This window comes from Coregonus clupeaformis, unplaced genomic scaffold, assembly GCF_020615455.1.
Source record: "Coregonus clupeaformis isolate EN_2021a unplaced genomic scaffold, ASM2061545v1 scaf4057, whole genome shotgun sequence".
Lineage (NCBI taxonomy): Eukaryota > Metazoa > Chordata > Actinopteri > Salmoniformes > Salmonidae > Coregonus > Coregonus clupeaformis.
This window is the reverse complement of record NW_025537511.1, coordinates 1,495-26,222: the sequence shown is the minus strand read 5'-3', so window position 1 is coordinate 26,222 and position 24,728 is coordinate 1,495. Positions and strand designations below refer to the sequence as shown.

The window sequence follows — 24,728 nt, the reverse complement described above, 5'->3', positions numbered from 1 at the left end:
GTGACCTTCATCCTCCCTCGTCATCCTCCAGCGCACTGGGGCTGAGGAGAGGAGAGATTTGTGACTGTTAGTTACTAGACCATCCGGTATAGACTAGAGCGGGGAAGGGGAGCGGAGGTGAGACTAGAGGTGGAAGGGGGAGACTAGGGGAGAGGTGGAAGGAGGGGAGTAGGGGAGACTAGAGGGGGAGAGGTGGAAGGGAGGGGTAGGGGGGAGACTAGGGGGAGAGGTGGAAGGGAGGGGATTAGGGGTGAGACTAGGGGGAGAGGTGGAAGGGAGGGAGTAGGGGATGAGACTAGGGGGAGAGGTGGAAGGGAGGGAGTAGGGGGAGACTAGGGGGAGAGGTGGAAAGGAGGGAGTAGGGATGAGACTAGTGGGGAGAGTGGAAGGGAGGAGACTGGGGGAAGGTGGAAAGGGAGGGGAGTAGGGGTGAGACTAGGGGGAGAGGTGGAAGGGGAGACTGGGGAGAGGTGGAGGAGGAGTAGGTGAGACTAGGGGGAGAGGTGGGGGGGGAGGTGGGGGTGAGACTAGGGGGAGAGGTGGAAGGAGGGGACTGGGGAGAGGTGGAGAGACTGGGGAGAGGTGGAAGGGAGGAGAGGAGTAGGGGGAGACTAGAGGTGGAAGGGGACTAGAGGGTGGAAGGGAGGGGAGGTGGGGGAGACTAGGGGGAGAGTGGAAGGGAGGGGAGTAGGGGGAGACTAGGGGGAGAGGTGGAAGGAAGAGTAGGGGGTGAGACTAGGGGGGGAGAGGTGGAAGGGAGGAGTAGGATGAGAACTAGGGGGGAGAGTGGAAGGGAGGGAGTAGGCTGGGAGAGGGTGGAAGGAGGGGTAGGGGTGAGACTAGGGGGAGAGGTGGAAGGAGGAGTAGGACTAGGGAGAGGTGAAGGAGGGGGAGTAGGGGTGAGACTAGGGGGAGTGGAAGGGAGAGTAGGGGGAGATAGGGGGAGAGAGGTGGAAGGAGGAGACTGGGGGAGAGGTGGAAGGGAGGGGAGTAGAGGGGTGAGACTAGGGGGAGAGTGGAAGGGAGGGGAGTAGGGGATGAGACTGGGGAGGGTGGAAGGAGGGGAGACTGGGGGGGGAAGGGGGTAGTGAGACTGGGGGAGGGGTGAAGGGGAACTGGGAGAGGTGGAAGAGGAGGAGTAGTGAGACTAGGGGGAGAGGTGGAAAGGGGAGTAGGGGTGAGACTAGGGGGAGAGGTGGAAGGGAGAGACTGGGGGAGAGGTGGAAGAGACTGGGGGAGAGGAAGGAGAGAGTAGGGGGTGAGACTAGGGGGAGAGTGGAAGGGAGGAGAGTGGGGTGAGACTAGTGGGGAAGGTGGAAGGGGACTGGGGGAGAGGTGGAAGGGGACTGGGGAGTGGAAGGAGGGAGAGTAGGGGTGAGACTAGGGGAGAGGAGGGGGAGACTAGGGAAGAGGTGGAAAGGAGGGTAGAGGTGAGACTAGGGGGAAGGTGGAAGGGGGAGACTAGGGGGAGAGGTGGAAGAGGAGTAGGGTGAGACTAGGGGGAGGGAAGTGGAAGGAGAGTAGGGGTGAGACTAGTGGGGGAGAGGTGGAAGGGGAGACTGGGGAGAGGTGGAAGGGAGGGGAGTAGGGGTGAGACTAGGGGGAGAGGTGGAAGGGGGAGTAGGGGTAGAGACTAGGGGAGAGGTGGAAGGGGAGACTGGGGGAGAGGTGGAAGGGGAGACTAGGGGGTGAGGTGGAAGGGGTGAGAGGTGAGACTAGGGAGAGGGTGGGAAGGGGAGTAGGGGAGACTAGAGGGGGAGATGGAAGGAGGGAGTGGGAGACAAGGGGGAGAGGTGGAAGGGAGGGGAGTAGGGGATGAGACTAGGGGGAGAGGTGAAGGAGGGAGAAAGGGGAGGACTAGGGGGAGAGGTGGAAGGGAGGAGTAGAGATGAGACTAGGGGGAGAGGTGGAAGGAGGAGTAGGGGGTGGTAAGACTAGGGGGAGAGGTGGAAGGAGGGAGTAGGGATGAGACTAGGGGAGAGTGGAAGGAGAGACTGGGGGAGAGGTGGAAGGAGGGTAGGGGTGAGACTAGGGGGAGAGGTGGAAGGGGGAGACTGGGGGAGAGGTGGAAGGGAGGGGAGTAGGGGGGTGAGACTAGGGGAGAGGTGGAGGGGAGTAGGGGGGGTGGGACTAGGGGAGAGGTGGAAGGAGGGGAGACTGGGGGAGAGGTGGAGGAGACTGGGGGAGAGGTGGAAGGGAGGAGTAGAGGTGAGACTAGGGGGAGAGGTGGAAGGGGGAGTAGGGGGTGAGACTAGGGGGAGAGGTGGAAGGGATAGGGAGGGTGGAAGGAGACTGGGGAGAGGTGGAAGGGAGAGAGTAGGGGAGACTAGGGGAGAGGTGGAAGGAGGAGACTGGGGAGAGGTGGAAGGGGGAGGGGTGAGACTAGGGGGAGAGGTGGAAGGGGAGACTGGGGGAGAGGTGGAAGGGAGGGAGTAGGGGGTGGAGACTAGGGGGAGAGGTGGAAGGAGGGGAGTAGGGGTGAGACTAGGGGAGAGGTGGAGGGAGACTGGGGGAGGTGGAAGGGAGGGGAGTAGGGGGGACTAGGGGGAAGTGGAAGGGGAGTAGGGTGAGACTAGGGGAGAGGTGGAAGGGAGGAGACTGGGGGGAGAGGTGGAAGGGGGGGAGACTGGGGGAGAGGTGGAAGGAGGGGAGTAGGGGGTAGACTAGGGGAGAGGTGGAGGAGAGTGGGTGAGACTAGGGGGAGAGAGGTAAGAAGGAGGAGTAGGGGTGAGACTAGGGGGAGAGGTGGAAGGGGGGAACTGGGGGAGAGGTGGAAGGGAGGAGTAGGGGTGAGACTAGGGGAGAGGTGGAAGGGGAGTAGGGGTGGACTAGGGGAGAGTGGAAGGGAGGGGAGACTGGGAGGGTGGAAGGGGGAGTAGGGTGAGACTAGGGGAGAGGTGGAAGGGGGGGAGTAGGGGTGAGACTAGGGGTGGAGAGGGAGGAGACGGGGAGGTGGAAGGGGGAGACTGGGGGAGAGGTGGAAGGAGGAGTAGGGTGAGACTAGGGGGAGAGGTGGAAGGAAGGAGACTGGGGAGAGGGTGGAAGGGAGGAGTAGGGGTAGAGACTAGGGGAGAGGTGGAAGGAGGGGAGTAGGGGGTGAGACTAGGGGGAGAGGTGGAAGAGAACTGGGGAGATGGAAGGAGGGGAGTAGGGTGAGACTAGGGGGAGAGTGGAAGGGGAGTAGGGGTGAGACTAGGGGGAGAGGTGGAAGGAGGGAGACTGGGGAGAGGAAGTGGAAGAGACTGGGGGGGGAGAGTGGAAGGAGGAGAGTAGAGGACTAGAGGGGGAGAGGTGGAAGGGAGGGAGTAGGGGAGACTAGGGGGAGAGGTGGAAGGAGGGGAGTAGGGGTGAGACTAGGGGAGAGTGGAAGGGAGGGGAGTAGGGGAGACTAGAGGTGGAAGGGAGACTAGAGGGGGGGAGGTGGAAGGGGGGGAGTAGGGGGAGACTAGAGGGGGGAGAGGTGGAAGGAGGGGAGTAGGGGAGACTAGAGGGGGAGAGGTGGAAGGAGGGAGTAGGGACTAGGGGGAGAGGTGGAAGGGAGGGAGTAGGGGTAGAGACTAGGGGAGAGAGGTGGAAGGGGAGGAGTAGGGGGAGACTAGGGGGAGAGGTGGAAGGAGGGGATAGGGGGTGAGACTAGGGGGAGAGGTGGAAGGAGGGTAGAGGGTGAGACTAGGGGGAGAGGTGGAAGGAGGGTAGGGGGAGACTAGGGGGGAGGTGAGGAGGGAGTAGGGGGTGAGACTAGGGGGAGAGGTGGAAGGAGGGAGTAGGGGGAACTAGGGGGAGAGTGGAAGGAGGAGGGGTGGGGTGAGACTAGGGGGAGAGGTGGAAGGGAGGGAGTAGGGGATGAGACTAGGGGGAGGTGGAAGGGAGGAGTAGGGTGAGAGGTGGAAGGAGGGAGTAGGGGTGAGACTAGGGGGAAGGTGGAAGGAGGGAGTAGAGGATGAGACTAGGGGGAGGTGGAAGGAGGAGACTGGGGGAGAGGTGGAAAGGAGGGTAGGGGGGTGAGACTAGGGGGAGAGGTGGGGGGGGAGACTGGGAAGGTGGAAGGAGGGAGTAGGGGTGAGACTAGGGGAGAGGTGGAAGGGGGAGTAGGGTGAGACTAGGGGGAGAGGTGGAAGGAGGGAGTAGGGGGAGACTAGGGTGGAGAGGTGGAAGGGGGGAGTAGGGAGTGAGACTAGGGGGAGAGGTGGAAGGGGGAGACTGGGGGAGAGGTGGAAGAGACTAGGGGGTGAGGTGGAAGGGGGAGTAGGGTGAGACTAGGGGGAGAGTGGAGGGGGGAGACTGGGGGGAGGTGGAAGGGAGGAGGGGGTGAGACTAGAGGTGGAAGGGGAGACTAGAGGGGGAGAGGTGGAAGAAGTAGGGGGAGACTAGAGGGGGAGAGGTGGAAGGAGGGGAGTAGGCTGGGGGAGAGAGTGGAAGGAGGGGAGTAGGGGTGAGACTAGGGGAGAGAGGTGGAAGGGGTGGATGAGACTAGGGGAGAGGTGGAAGGGGAGGGAGTAGGGGAGACTAGGGGGAGAGGTGGAAGGAGGGAGTAGGGGTGAGACTAGGGGGAGAGGTGGAAGGAGGGGAGTAGGGGGAGACTAGGGGGAGAGGTGAAGGAGGAGTAAGGGGGTGAGACTAGGGGGAGAGGTGGAAGGAGGGAGTAGGGGTGAGAACTAGGGGAGAGAGGTGGAAGGAGGGGAGACTGGGGGAGAGGTGGAAGGAGGGAGTAGGGGGTGAGACTAGGGGGAGAGTGGAAGGGGGGAGACTGGGGGGAGAGGTGAAGGAGGGTAGGGGGTGAGACTAGGGGGAGAGTGGAAGGGGTGAGTAGGGGTGAGACTAGGGAGAGAGGTGGAAGGGAGGGTAGGGGTGAGACTAGGGGGAGGTGGAAGGGAGGGAGACTGGGGGGGAGGACTAGGGGGAGAAGGTGGAAGAGAGAGTAGGGATGAGACTAGGGGGAGAGGTGGAAGGGAGGGAGTAGGGTGAGACTAGGGGGAGAGGTGGAAGGAGGGAGTAAGGGTGAGAGGTGGAAGGGAGGAGTAGGGGTGAGACTAGAGAGGTGGAAGGAGGGGAGTAGGGGGTGAGACTAGGGGGAGAGGTGGAAGGGAGGGGAGTAGGGGATGACTAGGGGAGAGGTGGAAGGGAGGGGAGTAGGGGGTGAGACTAGGGGGAGAGGTGGAAGGGGGAGACTGGGGGAGAGGTGGAAGGAGGGGAGTAGGGGTGAGACTAGGGGGAGTGGAAGGGGGAGTAGGGGGTGAGACTAGGGGGAGAGGTGGAAGGAGGGAGTAGGGGGAGACTAGGGGGAGAGGTGGAAGGGGGGAGACTGGGGAGAGGTGGAAAGGGAGGGGGAGTAGGGGTGAGACTAGGGAGAAGGTGGAAGGGGGAGACTGGGGGAGAGGTGGGAAGGAGGGGAGTAGGGTGAGACTAGGGGGAAGGTGGAAGGGGGGAGTAGGGTGAGACTAGGGGGAGAGGTGGAAGGGGGACTGGGGGAGAGAGGAAGGGAGGAGTAGGGTGAGACTAGGGGGAGAGGTGGAAGGGGGGAGTAGGGGTGAGACTAGGGAGAGGTGGAAGGAGGGGAGTAGGGGGAGACTAGGGGGAGAGGTGGAAGGGAGACTGGGGGGAGAGGTGGAAGGAGGAGTAGGGGTGAGACTAGGGAGAGTGAAGGAGAGTAGGGGTGAGACTAGGGGGAGAGGTGGAAGGAGGGGAGTGGGGGAGACTAGGGGGAGACTGGGGTGGAGAGGTGGAAGGGGGGAGTAGGGGGTGAGACTAGGGGGAGAGGTGGAAGGGGGAGACTGGGGGAGAGTGGAAGGGGGAGACTAGGGGGTGAGGTGGAAGGGGGGAGTAGGGGTGAGACTAGGGGGGAGAGGTGGGGGGAGACTGGGGGAGGTGGAAGGGAGGGGCAGGGGGAGACTAGAGGGGGGAGGTGGAAGGGAGGGAGTAGGGGGTGAGACTAGGGGGAGAGGTGGAAAGGGAGGGGAGTAGGGATGAGACTAGGGGGAGAGGTGAAGGAGGGAGGGGAGTAGGGGGAGACTAGGGGGAGAGGTGGAAGGAGGAGTAGGGTGAGACTAGGGGGAGAGGTGGAAGGAGGAGAGGGGAGACTAGGGGGAGTGGAAGGGAGGGGAGTAGAGGTGAGACTAGGGGGAGAGGTGGAAGGAGGGGAGTAGGGGTGAGACTAGGGGGAGAGGTGGAAGGGAGGGGAGTAGGGGATGAGACTAGGGGGAGGTGGAAGGGAGGGAGACTGGGGAGAGGTGGAAGAGGAAGTAGGGGTGAGACTAGGGGAGAGAGGTGGAAGGAGACTGGGAGAGGTGGAAGGGGGGAGTAGGGGGAGACTAGAGGGGGGAGGTAGAGGAGGAGCAGGGGGAGACTAGGGGGAGTGGAAGGAGGGAGTAGGGGGAGACTAGAGGGGGAGAGGTGGAAGGAGGAGTAGGGGGAGACTAGGGGAGAGGTGGAAGGAGGGGAGTAGGGGGAGACTGGAGGGGGAGAGTGGAAGGGGGGAGTAGGGGGAGACTAGAGGGAGAGTGAAGGAGGAGTGGGAGACTAGGGGGAGAGGTGGAAGGGAGGGAGTAGGGGGAGACTAGAGGGGGGAAAGTGGAAGGGAGAGTAGGGGGAGACTAGGGGGGAGAGGTGGAAGGGAGGGAGTAGGGGGTGAGACTAGGGGGAGGTGGAAGGAGGAGTAGGGGAGACTAGGGGGAGAGTGGAAGGAGGAGTAGGGGTGAGACTAGGGGGGAGGTGGAAGGGAGTAGGGGTGAGACTAGAGAGGTGGGGGGAGTGGGGGTGAGACTAGGGGGAGAGGTGGAAGGAGGGGAGACTGGGGGAGAGGTGGAAGGGGGAGACTGGAGGGGGAGAGGTGGAAGGAGGAGTAGGGGGAGACTAGGGGGGAGAGGTAGAGGGAGTAGGGGGAGACTAGGGGGAGAGGTGGAAGGAGGGGAGTAGAGACTAGGGGGAGAGTGAAGGGAGGGGAGTAGGGGGAGACTAGAGGGGAGAGGTGGAAGGGGGGAGTAGGGGAGACTAGGGGGGAGAGGTGGAAGGGAGGAGTAGGGAGAAGGAGGGTGGAAGGGGGAGCAGGGGGAGACTAGGGGGAGAGGTGGAAGGGAGGGGAGTAGAGACTAGAGGGGAGAGGTGGAAGGGAGGAGTAGGGGGAAGACTAGGGGGAGAGGTGGAAGGAGGAGTAGGGGAGACTAGAGGGGGAGAGGTGGAGGGGGAGGGAGTAGGTGAGACTAGGGGGAGAGGTGAAGTGGGGGAGTAGGGGGAGACTAGGGGGAGTGGAAGGGAGAGGAGTAGGGGAACTAGGGGGAGAGGTGGAAGGGAGGGGAGTAGGGGGAGACTAGGGGGAGAGGTGGAAGGGAGGGAGAGGGATGAGACTAGGGGGAGGTGGAAGGGAGGAGACTGGGGGAAGGTGGAAGGGAGGGAGAGAGGGAGACTAGGGAGAGGAAGGAGGGTAGAAGTGGATGAGACTAGGAGAAGGTGGAGGAGGAGTAGGATGAGACTAGGGGGAGTGGAAGGAGGGGAGACTGGGGGAGAGGTGGAAGGGGAAGGGAGTAGGGGGTGAGACTAGGGGGAGAGGTGGAAGGGGGGGAGTAGGGGTGAGACTAGGGGGAGAGGTGGAAGGAGGGAGACTGGGGGAGAGGTGGAAGGGGGAGACTGGGGGGAGAGTGGAAGGAGGAGAGTAGGGGGAGACTATAGGTGGAAGGGGGGAGACTAGAGGGGGAGAGGTGGAAGGAGGGAGTAGGGGGAGACTAGAGGGGGAGGAGGTGGAAGGAGGGGAGTAGGGGGGGAGACTAGGGGGAGAGGTGGAAGGAGGAGTAGGGGGTGAGACTAGGGGGAGAGGTGGAAGGGAGGGAGTAGGGATGAGAGACTAGGGGGAAGGTGGAAGGAGGATTAGGGGGGAGACTAGGGGGAGAGGTGGAAGGAGGGAGTAGGGGGTGAGACTCAGGGGGAGAGGTGGAAGGGAGGAGTAGGGGTGAGACTAGGGGGAGAGGTGGAAGGAGGAGTAGGGGGTGGGGACTAGGGGGAGAGGTGGAAGGGTGGGGTGAGACTGGGGAGAAGTGGAAGGGGAGTAGGGTGAGACTAGGGGGAGAGGGAGGAGAGGGGTGAGACTAGGGAGAAGGTGGGGAGACTAGGGGGAGAGGTGGAAGGGAGGAAGTAGGGGTGAGACTAGAGAGAGTGGAAGGGAGGGGAGTAGGGGATGAGACTAGGGGGAGAGGTGAAAGGAGGGGGATTAGGGGTGAGACTAGGGGGAGAGGTGGAAGGAGGGGAGTAGGGGGTGAGACTAGGGGGAGAGGTGGAAGGGGGAGTAGGGGTGAGACTAGGGGGGGAGGTGGAAGGGAGGGGAGTAGAGGGTGAGACTAGGGGGAGAGGTGGAAGGGGGGGAGTAGAGATGAGACTAGGGGGAGGTGGAAGGGGAGACTAGGGGGAGAGGTGGAAGGAGGGGAGTAGAGGGTGAGACTAGGGGAAGGTGGAAGGAGGGAGTAGGGGATGAGACTAGGGAGAGAGTGGAAGGGAGGTAGGGATGAGACTAAGGGAGAGTGGAAGGAGAGACTGGGGAGAAGGTGGAAGGAGGGAGTAGGGGTGAGACTAGGGGGAGAGGTGGAAGAGGAGTAGGGGGTGAGACTAGGGGGAGAGGTGAAGGGAGGGAGACTGGGGGAGAGGTGGAAGGGGGGAGACTGGGGGGAGAGGTGGAAGGAGGAGAGTAGGGGGAGACTAGAGGTGGAAGGGGGAGACTAGAGGGGGAGAGGTGGAAAGGAGGGGAGTAGGGGGAGACTAGGGGGGAGAGGTGGAAGGAGAGTGAGGGGGAGACTAGGGGAGAGGTGGAAGGAGGGAGTAGGGGGTGAGACTAGGGGGGGAGAGGTGGAAGGAGGAGTAGAGATGAGACTAGGGGAGAGTGGAAGGGAGGGGAGTAGGGGGAGACTAGGGGGAGAGGTGGAAGGGGGGGATTGAGGAGTGAGACTAGGGGGAGAGGGAAGGAGGGAGTAGGGGGTGAGACTAGGGGGAAAGTGGAAGGGGGAGGGAGTAGGGAAGTGAGACTAGGGGAGAGGTGGAAGGAGGAGTGAGGGTGAGACTAGGGGGGAAGGTGGAAGGGAGAGGGAGTAGGGTTGAGACTAGGGGGAGAGGTGGAAGGGGAGTAGGGGTGAGACTGGGGGAGAGGTGGAAGGGGTAGAGGAGTAAGAGACTAGGGGGGAGAGGTAAGGGGAGTAGGGGTGAGAACTAGGGGGAGAGGTGGAAGGGGGGAGACTAGGGGAGAGGTGGAAGGGAGGGGGAGTAGGGGGTGAGACTAGGGGGAGAGGTGGAAGAGGGGAGTAGGGGGTGAGACTAGGGGGAGGTGGAAGGAGGGAGTAGGGTGAGAGCTAGGGGGAGAGGTGGAAGGAGGGGAGAGGTGAGACTAGGGGGAGAAGGTGGAAGGGGGAGACTAGGGGAGAGGTGGGAAGGAGGGGAGTAGGGGGTGAGACTAGGGGAGAGTGAAGGAGGGGAGTAGGGGATGAGACTAGGGGGAGAGGTGGAGAGAGGGAGTAGGGTGAGACTAGGGGGAGAGGTGGAAGGAGGAGAATAGGGGTGAGACTAGGGGGAGAGGTGGAAGGGGGGAGACTGGGGGAGAGGTGGAAGGGAGAGAGTAGGGGGAGACTAGGGGGAGACTAGGGGAGAGTGGAAGGAGGGAGTAGGGGGAGACTAGGGGGAGACTGGGGTGAAGGTGAAGGGGGGAGTAGGGGGAGACTGGGGGAGACTGGGGTGGAGAGGTGGAAGGGGGGAGTAGGGGTGAGACTAGGGGGAGAGGTGGAAGGGGGGAGACTGGGGGAGAGGTGGAAGGAGGAGGGAGCGGGGGTGAGGCATGAGTTATACACAACAGCAGGCTACATAACGAAGGTCCCACATGAACCTACAAGGTCATAAATATGCTTTCTCAGGTGTATAATTATTCCATTGCTTGTGTATGACATAGTTCAAGACAGGTAATGAGTGTTGATACAGTACGTATTGTTTAGGTGTGAGGCAGAGAACCTCAGCACAGTATGTATTGCAGCCATAGAGGTCACACTGAGAACTGTGCTGTTTATGCAGATGCTTCATCCGACGCGACTGTAGCTCCCAGCGGAATCAAACCCACGATCCTTGGCGTCATAGCGCCATACTCTACCCAGCGGAGCCATACAGGACCAGTTAGTAAAATCTGGAATTATGGACATTGCCTGTATGATGCAGTTTATGATGACATGCACCTCCTCCCCCTTATCTAACGGGGGTCTACTACCTGACCAGATTGTTACCTCATCCCCCTTATCTAACAGGGTCTACTACCTGACCAGATTATTACCTCATCCCCCTTTATCTAACAGGGTCTACTACCTGACCAGATTATTACCCTCCATCCCCCTTATCTAACAGGGTCTACTACCTGACCAGATTATTACCTCCTCCCCTTATCTAACAGGGTCTACTACCTGACCAGATTATTACCTCATCCCCCTTATCTAACAGGGTCTACTACCTGACCAGATTATTACCTCATCCCCCTTATCTAACAGGGTCTACTACCTGACCAGATTATTACCTCATCCCCTTTATCTAACAGGGTCTACTACCTGACCAGATTATTACCTCATCCCCCTTATCTAACAGGGTCTACTACCTGACCAGATTATTACCTCATCCCCTTATCTAACAGGGTCTACTACCTGACCAGATTATTACCTCATCCCCCTTATCTAACAGGGTCTACTACCTGACCAGATTATTACCTCATCCCCTTATCTAACAGGGTCTACTACCTGACCAGATTATTACCTCATCCCCCTTATCTAACAGGGTCTACTACCTGACCAGATTATTACCTCATCCCCCTTATCTAACAGGGTCTACTACCTGACCAGATTATTACCTCATCCCCCTTATCTAACAGGGTCTACTACCTGACCAGATTATTACCTCCTCCCCCTATCTAACAGGGTCTACTACCTGACCAGATTATTACCTCATCCCCCTAATCTAACAGGGTCTACTATTACCTGACCAGATTATTACCTCATCCCCCTTATCTAACAGGGTCTACTACTGCCTGACCAGATTATTACCTCATCCCCCTAATCTAACAGGGTCTACTACTGCCTGACCAGATTATTACCTCATCCCCCTAATCTAACAGGGTCTACTACTACCTGACCAGATTATTACCTCATCCCCCTTATCTAACAGGGTCTACTACTGCCTGACCAGATTATTACCTCATCCCCCTTATCTAACAGGGTCTACTACTACCTGACCAGATTATTACCTCATCCCCCTTATCTAACAGGGTCTACTACTGCCTGACCAGATTATTACCTCATCCCCCTTATCTAACAGGGTCTACTACTGCCTGACCAGATTATTACCTCATCCCCCTTATCTAACAGGGTCTACTACCTGACCAGATTATTACCTCATCCCCCTTATCTAACAGGGTCTACTACTACCTGACCAGATTATTACCTCATCCCCCTTATCTAACAGGGTCTACTACCTGACCAGATTATTACCTCCTCCCCTTTATCTAACAGGGTCTACTACCTGACCAGATTATTACCTCATCCCCCTAATCTAACAGGGTCTACTATTACCTGACCAGATTATTACCTCATCCCCCTTATCTAACAGGGTCTACTACCTGACCAGATTATTACCTCATCCCCCTTATCTAACAGGGTCTACTACCTGACCAGATTATTACCTCATCCCCCTTATCTAACAGGGTCTACTACTGCCTGACCAGATTATTACCTCATCCCCCTTATCTAACAGGGTCTACTACCTGACCAGATTATTACCTCCTCCCCCTTATCTAACAGGGTCTACTACTACTACCTGACCAGATTATTACCTCATCCCCCTTATCTAACAGGGTCTACTACCTGACCAGATTATTACCTCCTCCCCTTTATCTAACAGGGTCTACTACCTGACCAGATTATTACCTCCTCCCCTTTATCTAACAGGGTCTACTACCTGACCAGATTATTACCTCATCCCCTTATCTAACAGGGTCTACTACTACCACCTGACCAGATTATTACCTCATCCCCTTATCTAACAGGGTCTACTACCTGACCAGATTATTACCTCATCCCCCCTTATCTAACAGGGTCTACTACCTGACCAGATTATTACCTCCTCCCCCTTTATCTAACAGGGTCTACTACCTGACCAGATTATTACCTCCTCCCCTTTATCTAACAGGGTCTACTACCTGACCAGATTATTACCTCATCCCCCTTATCTAACAGGGTCTACTACTACCACCTGACCAGATTATTACCTCATCCCCCTTTATCTAACAGGGTCTACTACCTGACCAGATTATTACCTCATCCCCCTTATCTAACAGGGTCTACTACCTGACCAGATTATTACCTCATCCCCTTATCTAACAGGGTCTACTACTACCTGACCAGATTATTACCTCATCCCCTTTATCTAACAGGGTCTACTACTACCTGACCAGATTATTACCTCATCCCCCTTATCTAACAGGGTCTACTACCTGACCAGATTATTACCTCATCCCCCTTATCTAACAGGTCTACTACCTGACCAGATTATTACCTCCTCCCCCTTTATCTAACAGGGTCTACTACCTGACCAGATTATTACCTCCTCCCCCTTTATCTAACAGGGTCTACTACCTGACCAGATTATTACCTCATCCCCCTTATCTAACAGGGTCTACTACTACCACCTGACCAGATTATTACCTCATCCCCCTTATCTAACAGGGTCTACTACCTGACCAGATTATTACCTCATCCCCCTTATCTAACAGGGTCTACTACCTGACCAGATTATTACCTCATCCCCTTATCTAACAGGGTCTACTACTACCTGACCAGATTATTACCTCATCCCCTTTATCTAACAGGGTCTACTACTACCTGACCAGATTATTACCTCATCCCCCTTATCTAACAGGGTCTACTACCTGACCAGATTATTACCTCATCCCCCTTATCTAACAGGGTCTACTACCTGACCAGATTATTACCTCATCCCCCTTATCTAACAGGGTCTACTACCTGACCAGATTATTACCTCATCCCCCTTATCTAACAGGGTCTACTACCTGACCAGATTATTACCTCATCCCCCTTATCTAACAGGGTCTAATACTTACCTGACCAGATTATTACCTCATCCCCCTTATCTAACAGGGTCTACTACCTGACCAGATTATTACCTCATCCCCCTTATCTAACAGGGTCTACTACCTGACCAGATTATTACCTCATCCCCCTTATCTAACAGGGTCTACTACTACTACCTGACCAGAATATTACCTCATCCCCCTAATCTAACAGGGTCTACTACCTGACCAGATTATTACCTCATCCCCCTTATCTGACAGGGTCTACTACCTGACCAGATTATTACCTCATCCCCCTTATCTAACAGGGTCTACTACCTGACCAGATTATTACCTCCTCCCCCTTATCTAACAGGGTCTACTACCTGACCAGATTATTACCTCATCCCCCTTATCTAACAGGGTCTACTACCTGACCAGATTATTACCTCATCCCCCTTATCTAACAGGGTCTACTATTACTACCTGACCAGATTATTACCTCATCCCCCTTATCTAACAGGGTCTACTATTACTACCTGACCAGATTATTACCTCATCCCCCTTATCTAACAGGGTCTACTATTACTACCTGACCAGATTATTACCTCATCCCCCTTATCTAACAGGGTCTACTACCTGACCAGATTATTACCTCATCCCCCTTATCTAACAGGGTCTACTATTACTACCTGACCAGATTATTACCTCATCCCCCTTATCTAACAGGGTCTACTATTACTACCTGACCAGATTATTACCTCATCCCCCTTATCTAACAGGGTCTACTATTACTACCTGACCAGATTATTACCTCATCCCCCTTATCTAACAGGGTCTACTACCTGACCAGATTATTACCTCATCCCCCTTATCTAACAGGGTCTACTATTACTACCTGACCAGATTATTACCTCATCCCCTTTATCTAACAGGGTCTACTACTACTACCTGACCAGATTATTACCTCATCCCCCTTATCTAACAGGGTCTACTACCTGACCAGATTATTACCTCATCCCCCTTATCTAACAGGGTCTACTACCTGACCAGATTATTACCTCATCCCCCTTATCTAACAGGGTCTACTACCTGACCAGATTATTACCTCATCCCCCTTATCTAACAGGGTCTACTACCTGACCAGATTATGACCTCCTCCCCCTTATCTAACAGGGTCTACTACTACCACCTGACCAGATTATTACATCATCCCCCTTATCTAACAGGGTCTACTACCTGACCAGATTATGACCTCCTCCCCCTTATCTAACAGGGTCTACTATTACTACCTGACCAGATTATTACCTCATCCCCCTTATCTAACAGGGTCTACTATTACTACCTGACCAGATTATAACCTCATCCCCCTTATCTAACAGGGTCTACTACCTGACCAGATTATTACCTCATCCTCCTTATCTAACAGGGTCTACTATTACTACCTGACCAGATTATTACCTCATCCCCCTTATCTAACAGGGTCTACTACCTGACCAGATTATTACCTCATCCCCCTCATCTAACAGGGTCTACTACTACTACCTGACCAGATTATTACCTCATCCCCCTAATCTAACAGGGTCTACTACCTGACCAGATTATTACCTCATCCCCCTTATCTAACAGGGTCTACTACCTGACCAGATTATTACCTCATCCCCCTTATCTAACAGGGTCTACTATTACTACCTGACCAGATTATTACCTCATCCCCCTTATCTAACAGGGTCTACTACCTGACCATATTATTACCTCATCCCCCTTATCTAACAGGGTCTACTACTACTACCTGACCAGATTATTACCTCATCCCCCTTATCTAACAGGGTTCTACTACCTGACCAGATTATTACCTCATCCCCCCTTATCTAACAGGGTCTACTACTACCTGACCAGATTATTACCTCATCCCCCTAATCTAACAGGGTCTACTATTACTACCTGACCAGATTATTACATCATCCCCCTTATCTAACAGGGTCTACTACTACCTGACCAGATTATTACCTCATCCCCCCTTATCTAACAGGGTCTACTATTACTACCTGACCAGATTATTACCTCATCCCCCTTATCTAACAGGGTCTACTACCTGACCAGATTATTACCTCATCCCCCTTATCTAACAGGGTCTACTACTACTACCTGACCAGATTATTACCTCATCCCCCTTATCTAACAGGGTCTACTACTACCTGACCAGATTATTACCTCATCCCCCCTTATCTAACAGGGTCTACTACTACCACCTGACCAGATTATTACCTCATCCCCCCTTATCTAACAGGTTCTACTACCTGACCAGATTATTACCTCATCCCCCTTATCTAACAGGGTCTACTACTACCTGACCAGATTATTACCTCATCCCCCCTAATCTAACAGGGTCTACTATTACTACCTGACCAGATTATTACATCATCCCCCTTATCTAACAGGGTCTACTACTACCTGACCAGATTATTACCTCATCCCCCTTATCTAACAGGGTCTACTATTACTACCTGACCAGATTATTACCTCATCCCCCTTATCTAACAGGGTCTACTACCTGACCAGATTATTACCTCATCCCCCTTATCTAACAGGGTCTACTACTACCTGACCAGATTATTACCTCATCCCCCTTATCTAACAGGGTCTACTACCTGACCAGATTATTACCTCATCCCCCTAATCTAACAGGGTCTACTACTACCACCTGACCAGATTATTACCTCATCCCCTTATCTAACAGGGTCTACTACCTGATCAGATTATTACCTCATCCCCTTTATCTAACAGGGTCTACTACCTGACCAGATTATTACCTCATCCCCCTTATCTAACAGGGTCTACTACTTGACCAGATTATTACCTCATCCCCCTTATCTAACAGGGTCTACTACTACTACTACCTGACCAGATTATTACCTCACCCCCTAATCTAACAGGGTCTACTACTACTACCTGACCAGATTATTACCTCATCCCCCCTTATCTAACAGGGTCTACTATTACTACCTGACCAGATTATTACCTCATCCCCCTTATCTAACAGGGTCTACTATTACTACCTGACCAGATTATTACCTCATCCCCCCTTATCTAACAGGGTCTACTACTACTACCTGACCAGATTATTACATCATCCCCCTTATCTAACAGGGTCTACTACCTGACCAGATTATTACCTCATCCCCCTAATCTAACAGGGTCTACTACCTGACCAGATTATTACCTCATCCCCCTTATCTAACAGGGTCTACTATTACTACCTGACCAGATTATTACCTCATCCCCCTTATCTAACAGGGTCTACTACCTGACCAGATTATTACCTCATCCCCTTATCTAACAGGGTCTACTACCTGACCAGATTATTACCTCATCCTCCTTATCTAACAGGGTCTACTATTACTACCTGACCAGATTATTACCTCATCCCCCTTATCTAACAGGGTCTACTACCTGACCAGATTATTACCTCATCCCCCTCATCTAACAGGGTCTACTACTACTACCTGACCAGATTATTACCTCATCCCCCTAATCTAACAGGGTCTACTACCTGACCAGATTATTACCTCATCCCCCTTATCTAACAGGGTCTACTATTACTACCTGACCAGATTATTACCTCATCCCCCTTATCTAACAGGGTCTACTATTACTACCTGACCAGATTATAACCTCATCCCCCTTATCTAACAGGGTCTACTACCTGACCAGATTATTACCTCATCCTCCTTATCTAACAGGGTCTACTATTACTACCTGACCAGATTATTACCTCATCCCCCTTATCTAACAGGGTCTACTACCTGACCAGATTATTACCTCATCCCCCTCATCTAACAGGGTCTACTACTACTACCTGACCAGATTATTACCTCATCCCCCTAATCTAACAGGGTCTACTACCTGACCAGATTATTACCTCATCCCCCCTTATCTAACAGGGTCTACTACCTGACCAGATTATTACCTCATCCCCCTTATCTAACAGGGTCTACTATTACTACCTGACCAGATTATTACCTCAACCCCCTTATCTAACAGGGTCTACTACCTTACCATATTATTACCTCATCCCCCTTATCTAACAGGGTCTACTACTACTACCTGAACAGATTATTACCTCATCCCCCTTATCTAACAGGTTCTACTACCTGACCAGATTATTACCTCATCCCCCTTATCTAACAGGGTCTACTACTACCTGACCAGATTATTACCTCATCCCCCTAATCTAACAGGGTCTACTATTACTACCTGACCAGATTATTACATCATCCCCCTTATCTAACAGGGTCTACTACTACCTGACCAGATTATTACCTCATCCCCCTTATCTAACAGGGTCTACTATTACTACCTGACCAGATTATTACCTCATCCCCCTTATCTAACAGGGTCTACTACCTGACCAGATTATTACCTCATCCCCCCTTATCTAACAGGGTCTACTACTACTACCTGACCAGATTATTACCTCATCCCCCTTATCTAACAGGGTCTACTACTACCTGACCAGATTATTACCTCATCCCCCCTTATCTAACAGGGTCTACTACTACCACCTGACCAGATTATTACCTCATCCCCCTTATCTAACAGGTTCTACTACCTGACCAGATTATTACCTCATCCCCCCTTATCTAACAGGGTCTACTACTACCTGACCAGATTATTACCTCATCCCCCTAATCTAACAGGGTCTACTATTACTACCTGACCAGATTATTACATCATCCCCCTTATCTAACAGGGTCTACTACTACCTGACCAGATTATTACCTCATCCCCCTTATCTAACAGGGTCTACTATTACTACCTGACCAGATTATTACCTCATCCCCCTTATCTAACAGGGTCTACTACCTGACCAGATTATTACCTCATCCCCCTTATCTAACAGGGTCTACTACTACCTGACCAGATTATTACCTCATCCCCCTTATCTAACAGGGTCTACTACCTGACCAGATTATTACCTCATCCCCCTAATCTAACAGGGTCTACTACTACCACCTGACCAGATTATTACCTCATCCCCCTTATCTAACAGGGTCTACTACCTGATCAGATTATTACCTCATCCCCTTTATCTAACAGGGTCTACTACCTGACCAGATTATTACCTCATCCCCCTTATCTAACAGGGTCTACTACTTGACCAGATTATTACCTCATCCCCCTTATCTAACAGGGTCTACTACTACTACTACCTGACCAGATTATTACCTCACCCCCCTAATCTAACAGGGTCTACTACTACTACCTGACCAGATTATTACCTCATCCCCCTTATCTAACAGGGTCTACTATTACTACCTGACCAGATTATTACCTCATCCCCCTTATCTAACAGGGTCTACTATTACTACCTGACCAGATTATTACCTCATCCCCCTTATCTAACAGGGTCTACTACTACTACCTGACCAGATTATTACATCATCCCCCTTATCTAACAGGGTCTACTACCTGACCAGATTATTACCTCATCCCCCTAATCTAACAGGGTCTACTACCTGACCAGATTATTACCTCATCCCCCTTATCTAACAGGGTCTACTATTACTACCTGACCAGATTATTACCTCATCCCCCTTATCTAACAGGGTCTACTACCTGACCAGATTATTACCTCATCCCCTTATCTAACAGGGTCTACTACCTGACCAGATTATTACCTCATCCTCCTTATCTAACAGGGTCTACTATTACTACCTGACCAGATTATTACCTCATCCCCCCTTATCTAACAGGGTCTACTACCTGACCAGATTATTACCTCATCCCCCTCATCTAACAGGGTCTACTACTACTACCTGACCAGATTATTACCTCATCCCCCTAATCTAACAGGGTCTACTACCTGACCAGATTATTACCTCATCCCCCTTATCTAACAGGGTCTACTATTACTACCTGACCAGATTATTACCTCATCCCCCTTATCTAACAGGGTCTACTATTACTACCTGACCAGATTATAACCTCATCCCCCTTATCTAACAGGGTCTACTACCTGACCAGATTATTACCTCATCCTCCTTATCTAACAGGGTCTACTATTACTACCTGACCAGATTATTACCTCATCCCCCTTATCTAACAGGGTCTACTACCTGACCAGATTATTACCTCATCCCCCTCATCTAACAGGGTCTACTACTACTACCTGACCAGATTATTACCTCATCCCCCTAATCTAACAGGGTCTACTACCTGACCAGATTATTACCTCATCCCCCTTATCTAACAGGGTCTACTACCTGACCAGATTATTACCTCATCCCCCCTTATCTAACAGGGTCTACTATTACTACCTGACCAGATTATTACCTCATCCCCCTTATCTAACAGGGTCTACTACCTGACCATATTATTACCTCATCCCCCTTATCTAACAGGGTCTACTACTACTACCTGACCAGATTATTACCTCATCCCCCTTATCTAACAGGTTCTACTACCTGACCAGATTATTACCTCATCCCCCTTATCTAACAGGGTCTACTACTACCTGACCAGATTATTACCTCATCCCCCTAATCTAACAGGGTCTACTATTACTACCTGACCAGATTATTACATCATCCCCCTTATCTAACAGGGTCTACTACTACCTGACCAGATTATTACCTCATCCCCCTTATCTAACAGGGTCTACTATTACTACCTGACCAGATTATTACCTCATCCCCCTTATCTAACAGGGTCTACTACCTGACCAGATTATTACCTCATCCCCCTTATCTAACAGGGTCTACTACTACTACCTGACCAGATTATTACCTCATCCCCCTTATCTAACAGGGTCTACTACTACCTGACCAGATTATTACCTCATCCCCCTTATCTAACAGGGTCTACTACTACCACCTGACCAGATTATTACCTCATCCCCCTTATCTAACAGGTTCTACTACCTGACCAGATTATTACCTCATCCCCCTTATCTAACAGGGTCTACTACTACCTGACCAGATTATTACCTCATCCCCCCTAATCTAACAGGGTCTACTACCTGACCAGATTATTACCTCATCCCCCTTATCTAACAGGGTCTACTACCTGACCAGATTATTACCTCATCCCCCTTATCTAACAGGGTCTACTATTACTACCTGACCAGATTATTACCTCATCCCCCTTATCTAACAGGGTCTACTACCTGACCATATTATTACCTCATCCCCCTTATCTAACAGGGTCTACTACTACTACCTGACCAGATTATTACCTCATCCCCCCTTATCTAACAGGTTCTACTACCTGACCAGATTATTACCTCATCCCCCCTTATCTAACAGGGTCTACTACTACCTGACCAGATTATTACCTCATCCCCCCTAATCTAACAGGGTCTACTATTACTACCTGACCAGATTATTACATCATCCCCCTTATCTAACAGGGTCTACTACTACCTGACCAGATTATTACCTCATCCCCCTTATCTAACAGGGTCTACTATTACTACCTGACCAGATTATTACCTCATCCCCTTATCTAACAGGGTCTACTACCTGACCAGATTATTACCTCATCCCCCTTATCTAACAGGGTCTACTACTACTACCTGACCAGATTATTACCTCATCCCCCCTTATCTAACAGGGTCTACTACTACCTGACCAGATTATTACCTCATCCCCCTTATCTAACAGGGTCTACTACTACCACCTGACCAGATTATTACCTCATCCCCCTTATCTAACAGGTTCTACTACCTGACCAGATTATTACCTCATCCCCCTTATCTAACAGGGTCTACTACTACCTGACCAGATTATTACCTCATCCCCCTAATCTAACAGGGTCTACTATTACTACCTGACCAGATTATTACATCATCCCCCTTATCTAACAGGGTCTACTACTACCTGACCAGATTATTACCTCATCCCCCTTATCTAACAGGGTCTACTATTACTACCTGACCAGATTATTACCTCATCCCCTTATCTAACAGGGTCTACTACCTGACCAGATTATTACCTCATCCCCCTTATCTAACAGGGTCTACTACTACCTGACCAGATTATTACCTCATCCCCCTTATCTAACAGGGTCTACTACCTGACCAGATTATTACCTCATCCCCCTAATCTAACAGGGTCTACTACTACCACCTGACCAGATTATTACCTCATCCCCCTTATCTAACAGGGTCTACTACCTGATCAGATTATTACCTCATCCCCTTTATCTAACAGGGTCTACTACCTGACCAGATTATTACCTCATCCCCCTTATCTAACAGGGTCTACTACTTGACCAGATTATTACCTCATCCCCTTATCTAACAGGGTCTACTACTACTACTACCTGACCAGATTATTACCTCACCCCCTAATCTAACAGGGTCTACTACTACTACCTGACCAGATTATTACCTCATCCCCCTTATCTAACAGGGTCTACTATTACTACCTGACCAGATTATTACCTCATCCCCCTTATCTAACAGGGTCTACTATTACTACCTGACCAGATTATTACCTCATCCCCCCTTATCTAACAGGGTCTACTACTACTACCTGACCAGATTATTACATCATCCCCCTTATCTAACAGGGTCTACTACCTGACCAGATTATTACCTCATCCCCCTAATCTAACAGGGTCTACTACCTGACCAGATTATTACCTCATCCCCCTTATCTAACAGGGTCTACTATTACTACCTGACCAGATTATTACCTCATCCCCCTTATCTAACAGGGTCTACTACCTGACCAGATTATTACCTCATCCCCCTTATCTAACAGGGTCTACTACCTGACCAGATTATTACCTCATCCCCCTTATCTAACAGGGTCTACTACCTGACCAGATTATTACCTCATCCCCCTAATCTAACAGGGTCTACTACTACTACCTGACCAGATTATTACCTCATCCCCCTTATCTAACAGGGTCTACTATTACTACCTGACCAGATTATTACCTCATCCCCTTATCTAACAGGGTCTACTACCTGACCAGATTATTACCTCATCCCCTTATCTAACAGGGTCTACTATTACTACCTGACCAGATTATTACCTCATCCCCCTAATCTAACAGGGTCTACTACCTGACCAGATTATTACCTCATCCCCCTTATCTAACAGGGTCTACTACCTGACCAGATTATTACCTCATCCCCCTTATCTAACAGGGTCTACTACCTGACCAGATTATTACCTCATCCCCCTAATCTAACAGGGTCTACTACCTGACCAGATTATTATCTAAGAGGTATGGCCTTGGGCACAGTGTTGCCTGTATGATGCTGTGTATGTTCAAGTGATGTAATAAGTATGATTACTGTATGTACCGTTTGTGGGTGTAGGGAGGCTGGGCTAGAGGCAGAACAAGTCAGACAACAGCTCAAGGTAGACAGTAGGGTCTGGATAGAGGTATCTGCTAAATTACTATACAGAAACAACCTTGCCAAACAAACACCTAGCCATTTTGTCAAGATGTTCGGATCTCTTGGGTTAACAGTTGCCCGACCAGGGTTTGAGTCCTGTTCAATGTTACACCCCCCACCCCCCCTGCAACAGTATATCCTTACCTGACAGGTATGGCCTTGGACACAGCATTGTTGACTAGGTTGTTGTGCTGCTGGTACTTGGGCCCCCTGTTGTCCATGGTGCGTGTGAACGTGTCCAGCCCACTGTCGTGGTCCAGGGGCGGAGGGGACAGCGGTGGCTTGGTACTGCTGTTGTTGTTGTTGACGACCACGCTGGGTTTGGGGATGCTGCTACTGATCAGGAGGTCTGTCTTCCCACTGTCGTTGGGGAGGAGGTTGTGGTTGAACTTGGGGCTCTCAAACTTCCTCTCAAAGGGCCGGGCCGAGGAGGTGTAAGGCTTGGGGACGTAGCGGTTGTAGCTTTGTGGGGTGGGGGTGGTTCCAGGGGTTTTGGGGGGTGCGTCAGTGCCGTTGACCCCCACTGGGGACCTCTGGGCCAGGTAGGGCTGGGAAGGGGGGGCCCTGGAGGACAGGGGGGCGGAGACCAGAGAGGTCAGGTTTTGGAGAGGAGCTGAGGAGCTGGTCGGGGTGTGAGGTCACTGGGGGAGAGAGGGAAAAGGACGTGAGCACCTACATACAGCCAGCGGTTTACTAAACTATTACACTTAAAGAAGACGTCAACATAATTCTAAGTACTTTTCGCACTGCTCTTTGTTTTATCAAACGTAACACTATCTTTGAAGGGAGGTGGCTCCACTAATATTAGATAATACTAAGTGTTACATTAAGGGTGGAGACTAACTGCCTCGCTATTGAGATCCCCTGAGACATGTGGCTGTCTGTTCTTACCTTCGTTGGTGATGAGTTTGGGCAGGCTGTTGGGCGGTACGGCAGGGCCGGGGGGTCCGTACTGAGACACAGGGCTGATCTGGGGGAGGGGGTCGTACCTCTTCTCCACCGGACTCACCTTCTCCACAGACTCCGCCCTGAAGCGCAGACACAACACAGGGTGTGTTTAAGATCAACTACGTCACAGTCGATTTTGGGCAGAATCACTTAATCTACAAATCAATGTCACCTTGAATCCCCCAATAACTCATTATGTGTTCAAGATTAGCAGTTCTGACTCAGGACTTGATCCTCTCAAACGCGGTCAGCCTGACTTATTGATTGAACCTATCCTCTCAGATCTACAGTACACGTGCCTTGGGGCTAGGTGTTGATTTGGGTAGGATTGTGGGGGTAAGCCAGCTGGGCCTGCTGGAAAGGAAATGGTTCTAGGGGTTATGGGTAGTGTAGTTTACCAGGTGTAGGGGTTATGGGTAGTGTAGTTTACCTGTTGTAGGGGTTATGGGTAGTGTAGTGTACCTGTTGTAGGGGTTCTGGGTAGTGTAGTGTACCTGTTGTAGGGGTTCTGGGTAGTGTAGTGTACCTGTTGTAGGGGTTCTGGGTAGTGTAGTGTACCTGTTATAGGGGTTCTGGGTAGTGTAGTGTACCTGTTGTAGGGGTTCTGGGTAGTGTAGTGTACCTTTTGTAGGGGGTTCTGGGTAGTGTAGTGTACCTTTGTAGGGTTCTGGGTAGTGTAGTGTACCTTTTGTAGGGGTTCTGGGTAGTGTAGTGTACCTGTTGTAAGGGTAAGCCAACTGGGTCTGTGGTGGGAAGCGGTTGATGCCAGGGCTGGGGTTCATGGCCTTGCTGTCGAAGCTGCGTCGGTCAAAGTAGGACAGCTGCTTCCTGTAGTACTCCTCATCCTCGTCAGGATCGTAGTGGTTGGAGGAGCGGACCACATCATCCAGGGGTTTAGACCCAGGGGGCTTCTGGGGCTCAGGGGCTCTGCGGGGGAGATGGAGGGAGGGACAGTGAGAAAGCAGCAGCACAGATACACATCAGGGTTGGGGTTCAGAGAGTAAACCCACATTCCACATTTTCCCAATTGAAGAGAATTGTAATTAGAATTTCAATGTACTTCCTGATTTGACAGGAATTAAAATGGAATTGACCCAAACCTTCATACACTTACAAATCCATTCCACAAAGTAGAGGGTAGAGTGAGAGACAGGACGGCCAGTTAGAGAGCCACACAGACAGATCCACACAAGAGAAAGTAGAGCGAGAGACAGACATTGATAACGGAGGGATAGACAGTCAGACAGAGGGGCAGACGTTCAGATCTAGTAGCTCAGATCAGAGGGGGAAAGAGAGAGAGAG

At 52.0% G+C, this 24,728-nt stretch overlaps 1 protein-coding gene across 1 annotated transcript; it reads right to left on the bottom strand.

The window, feature by feature from the left end:
- Positions 1-24,353, bottom strand: LOC123481126 (tight junction protein ZO-1-like; the record flags this gene model as incomplete). Its single annotated transcript, XM_045220501.1, has 4 exons — positions 1-41; positions 22,623-23,119; positions 23,370-23,506; positions 24,144-24,353. Coding segments are annotated over 3 exons (484 nt in total), but the record flags the coding sequence as incomplete, so codon positions are not given.
- Positions 24,354-24,728: the final 375 nt, after the last annotated feature.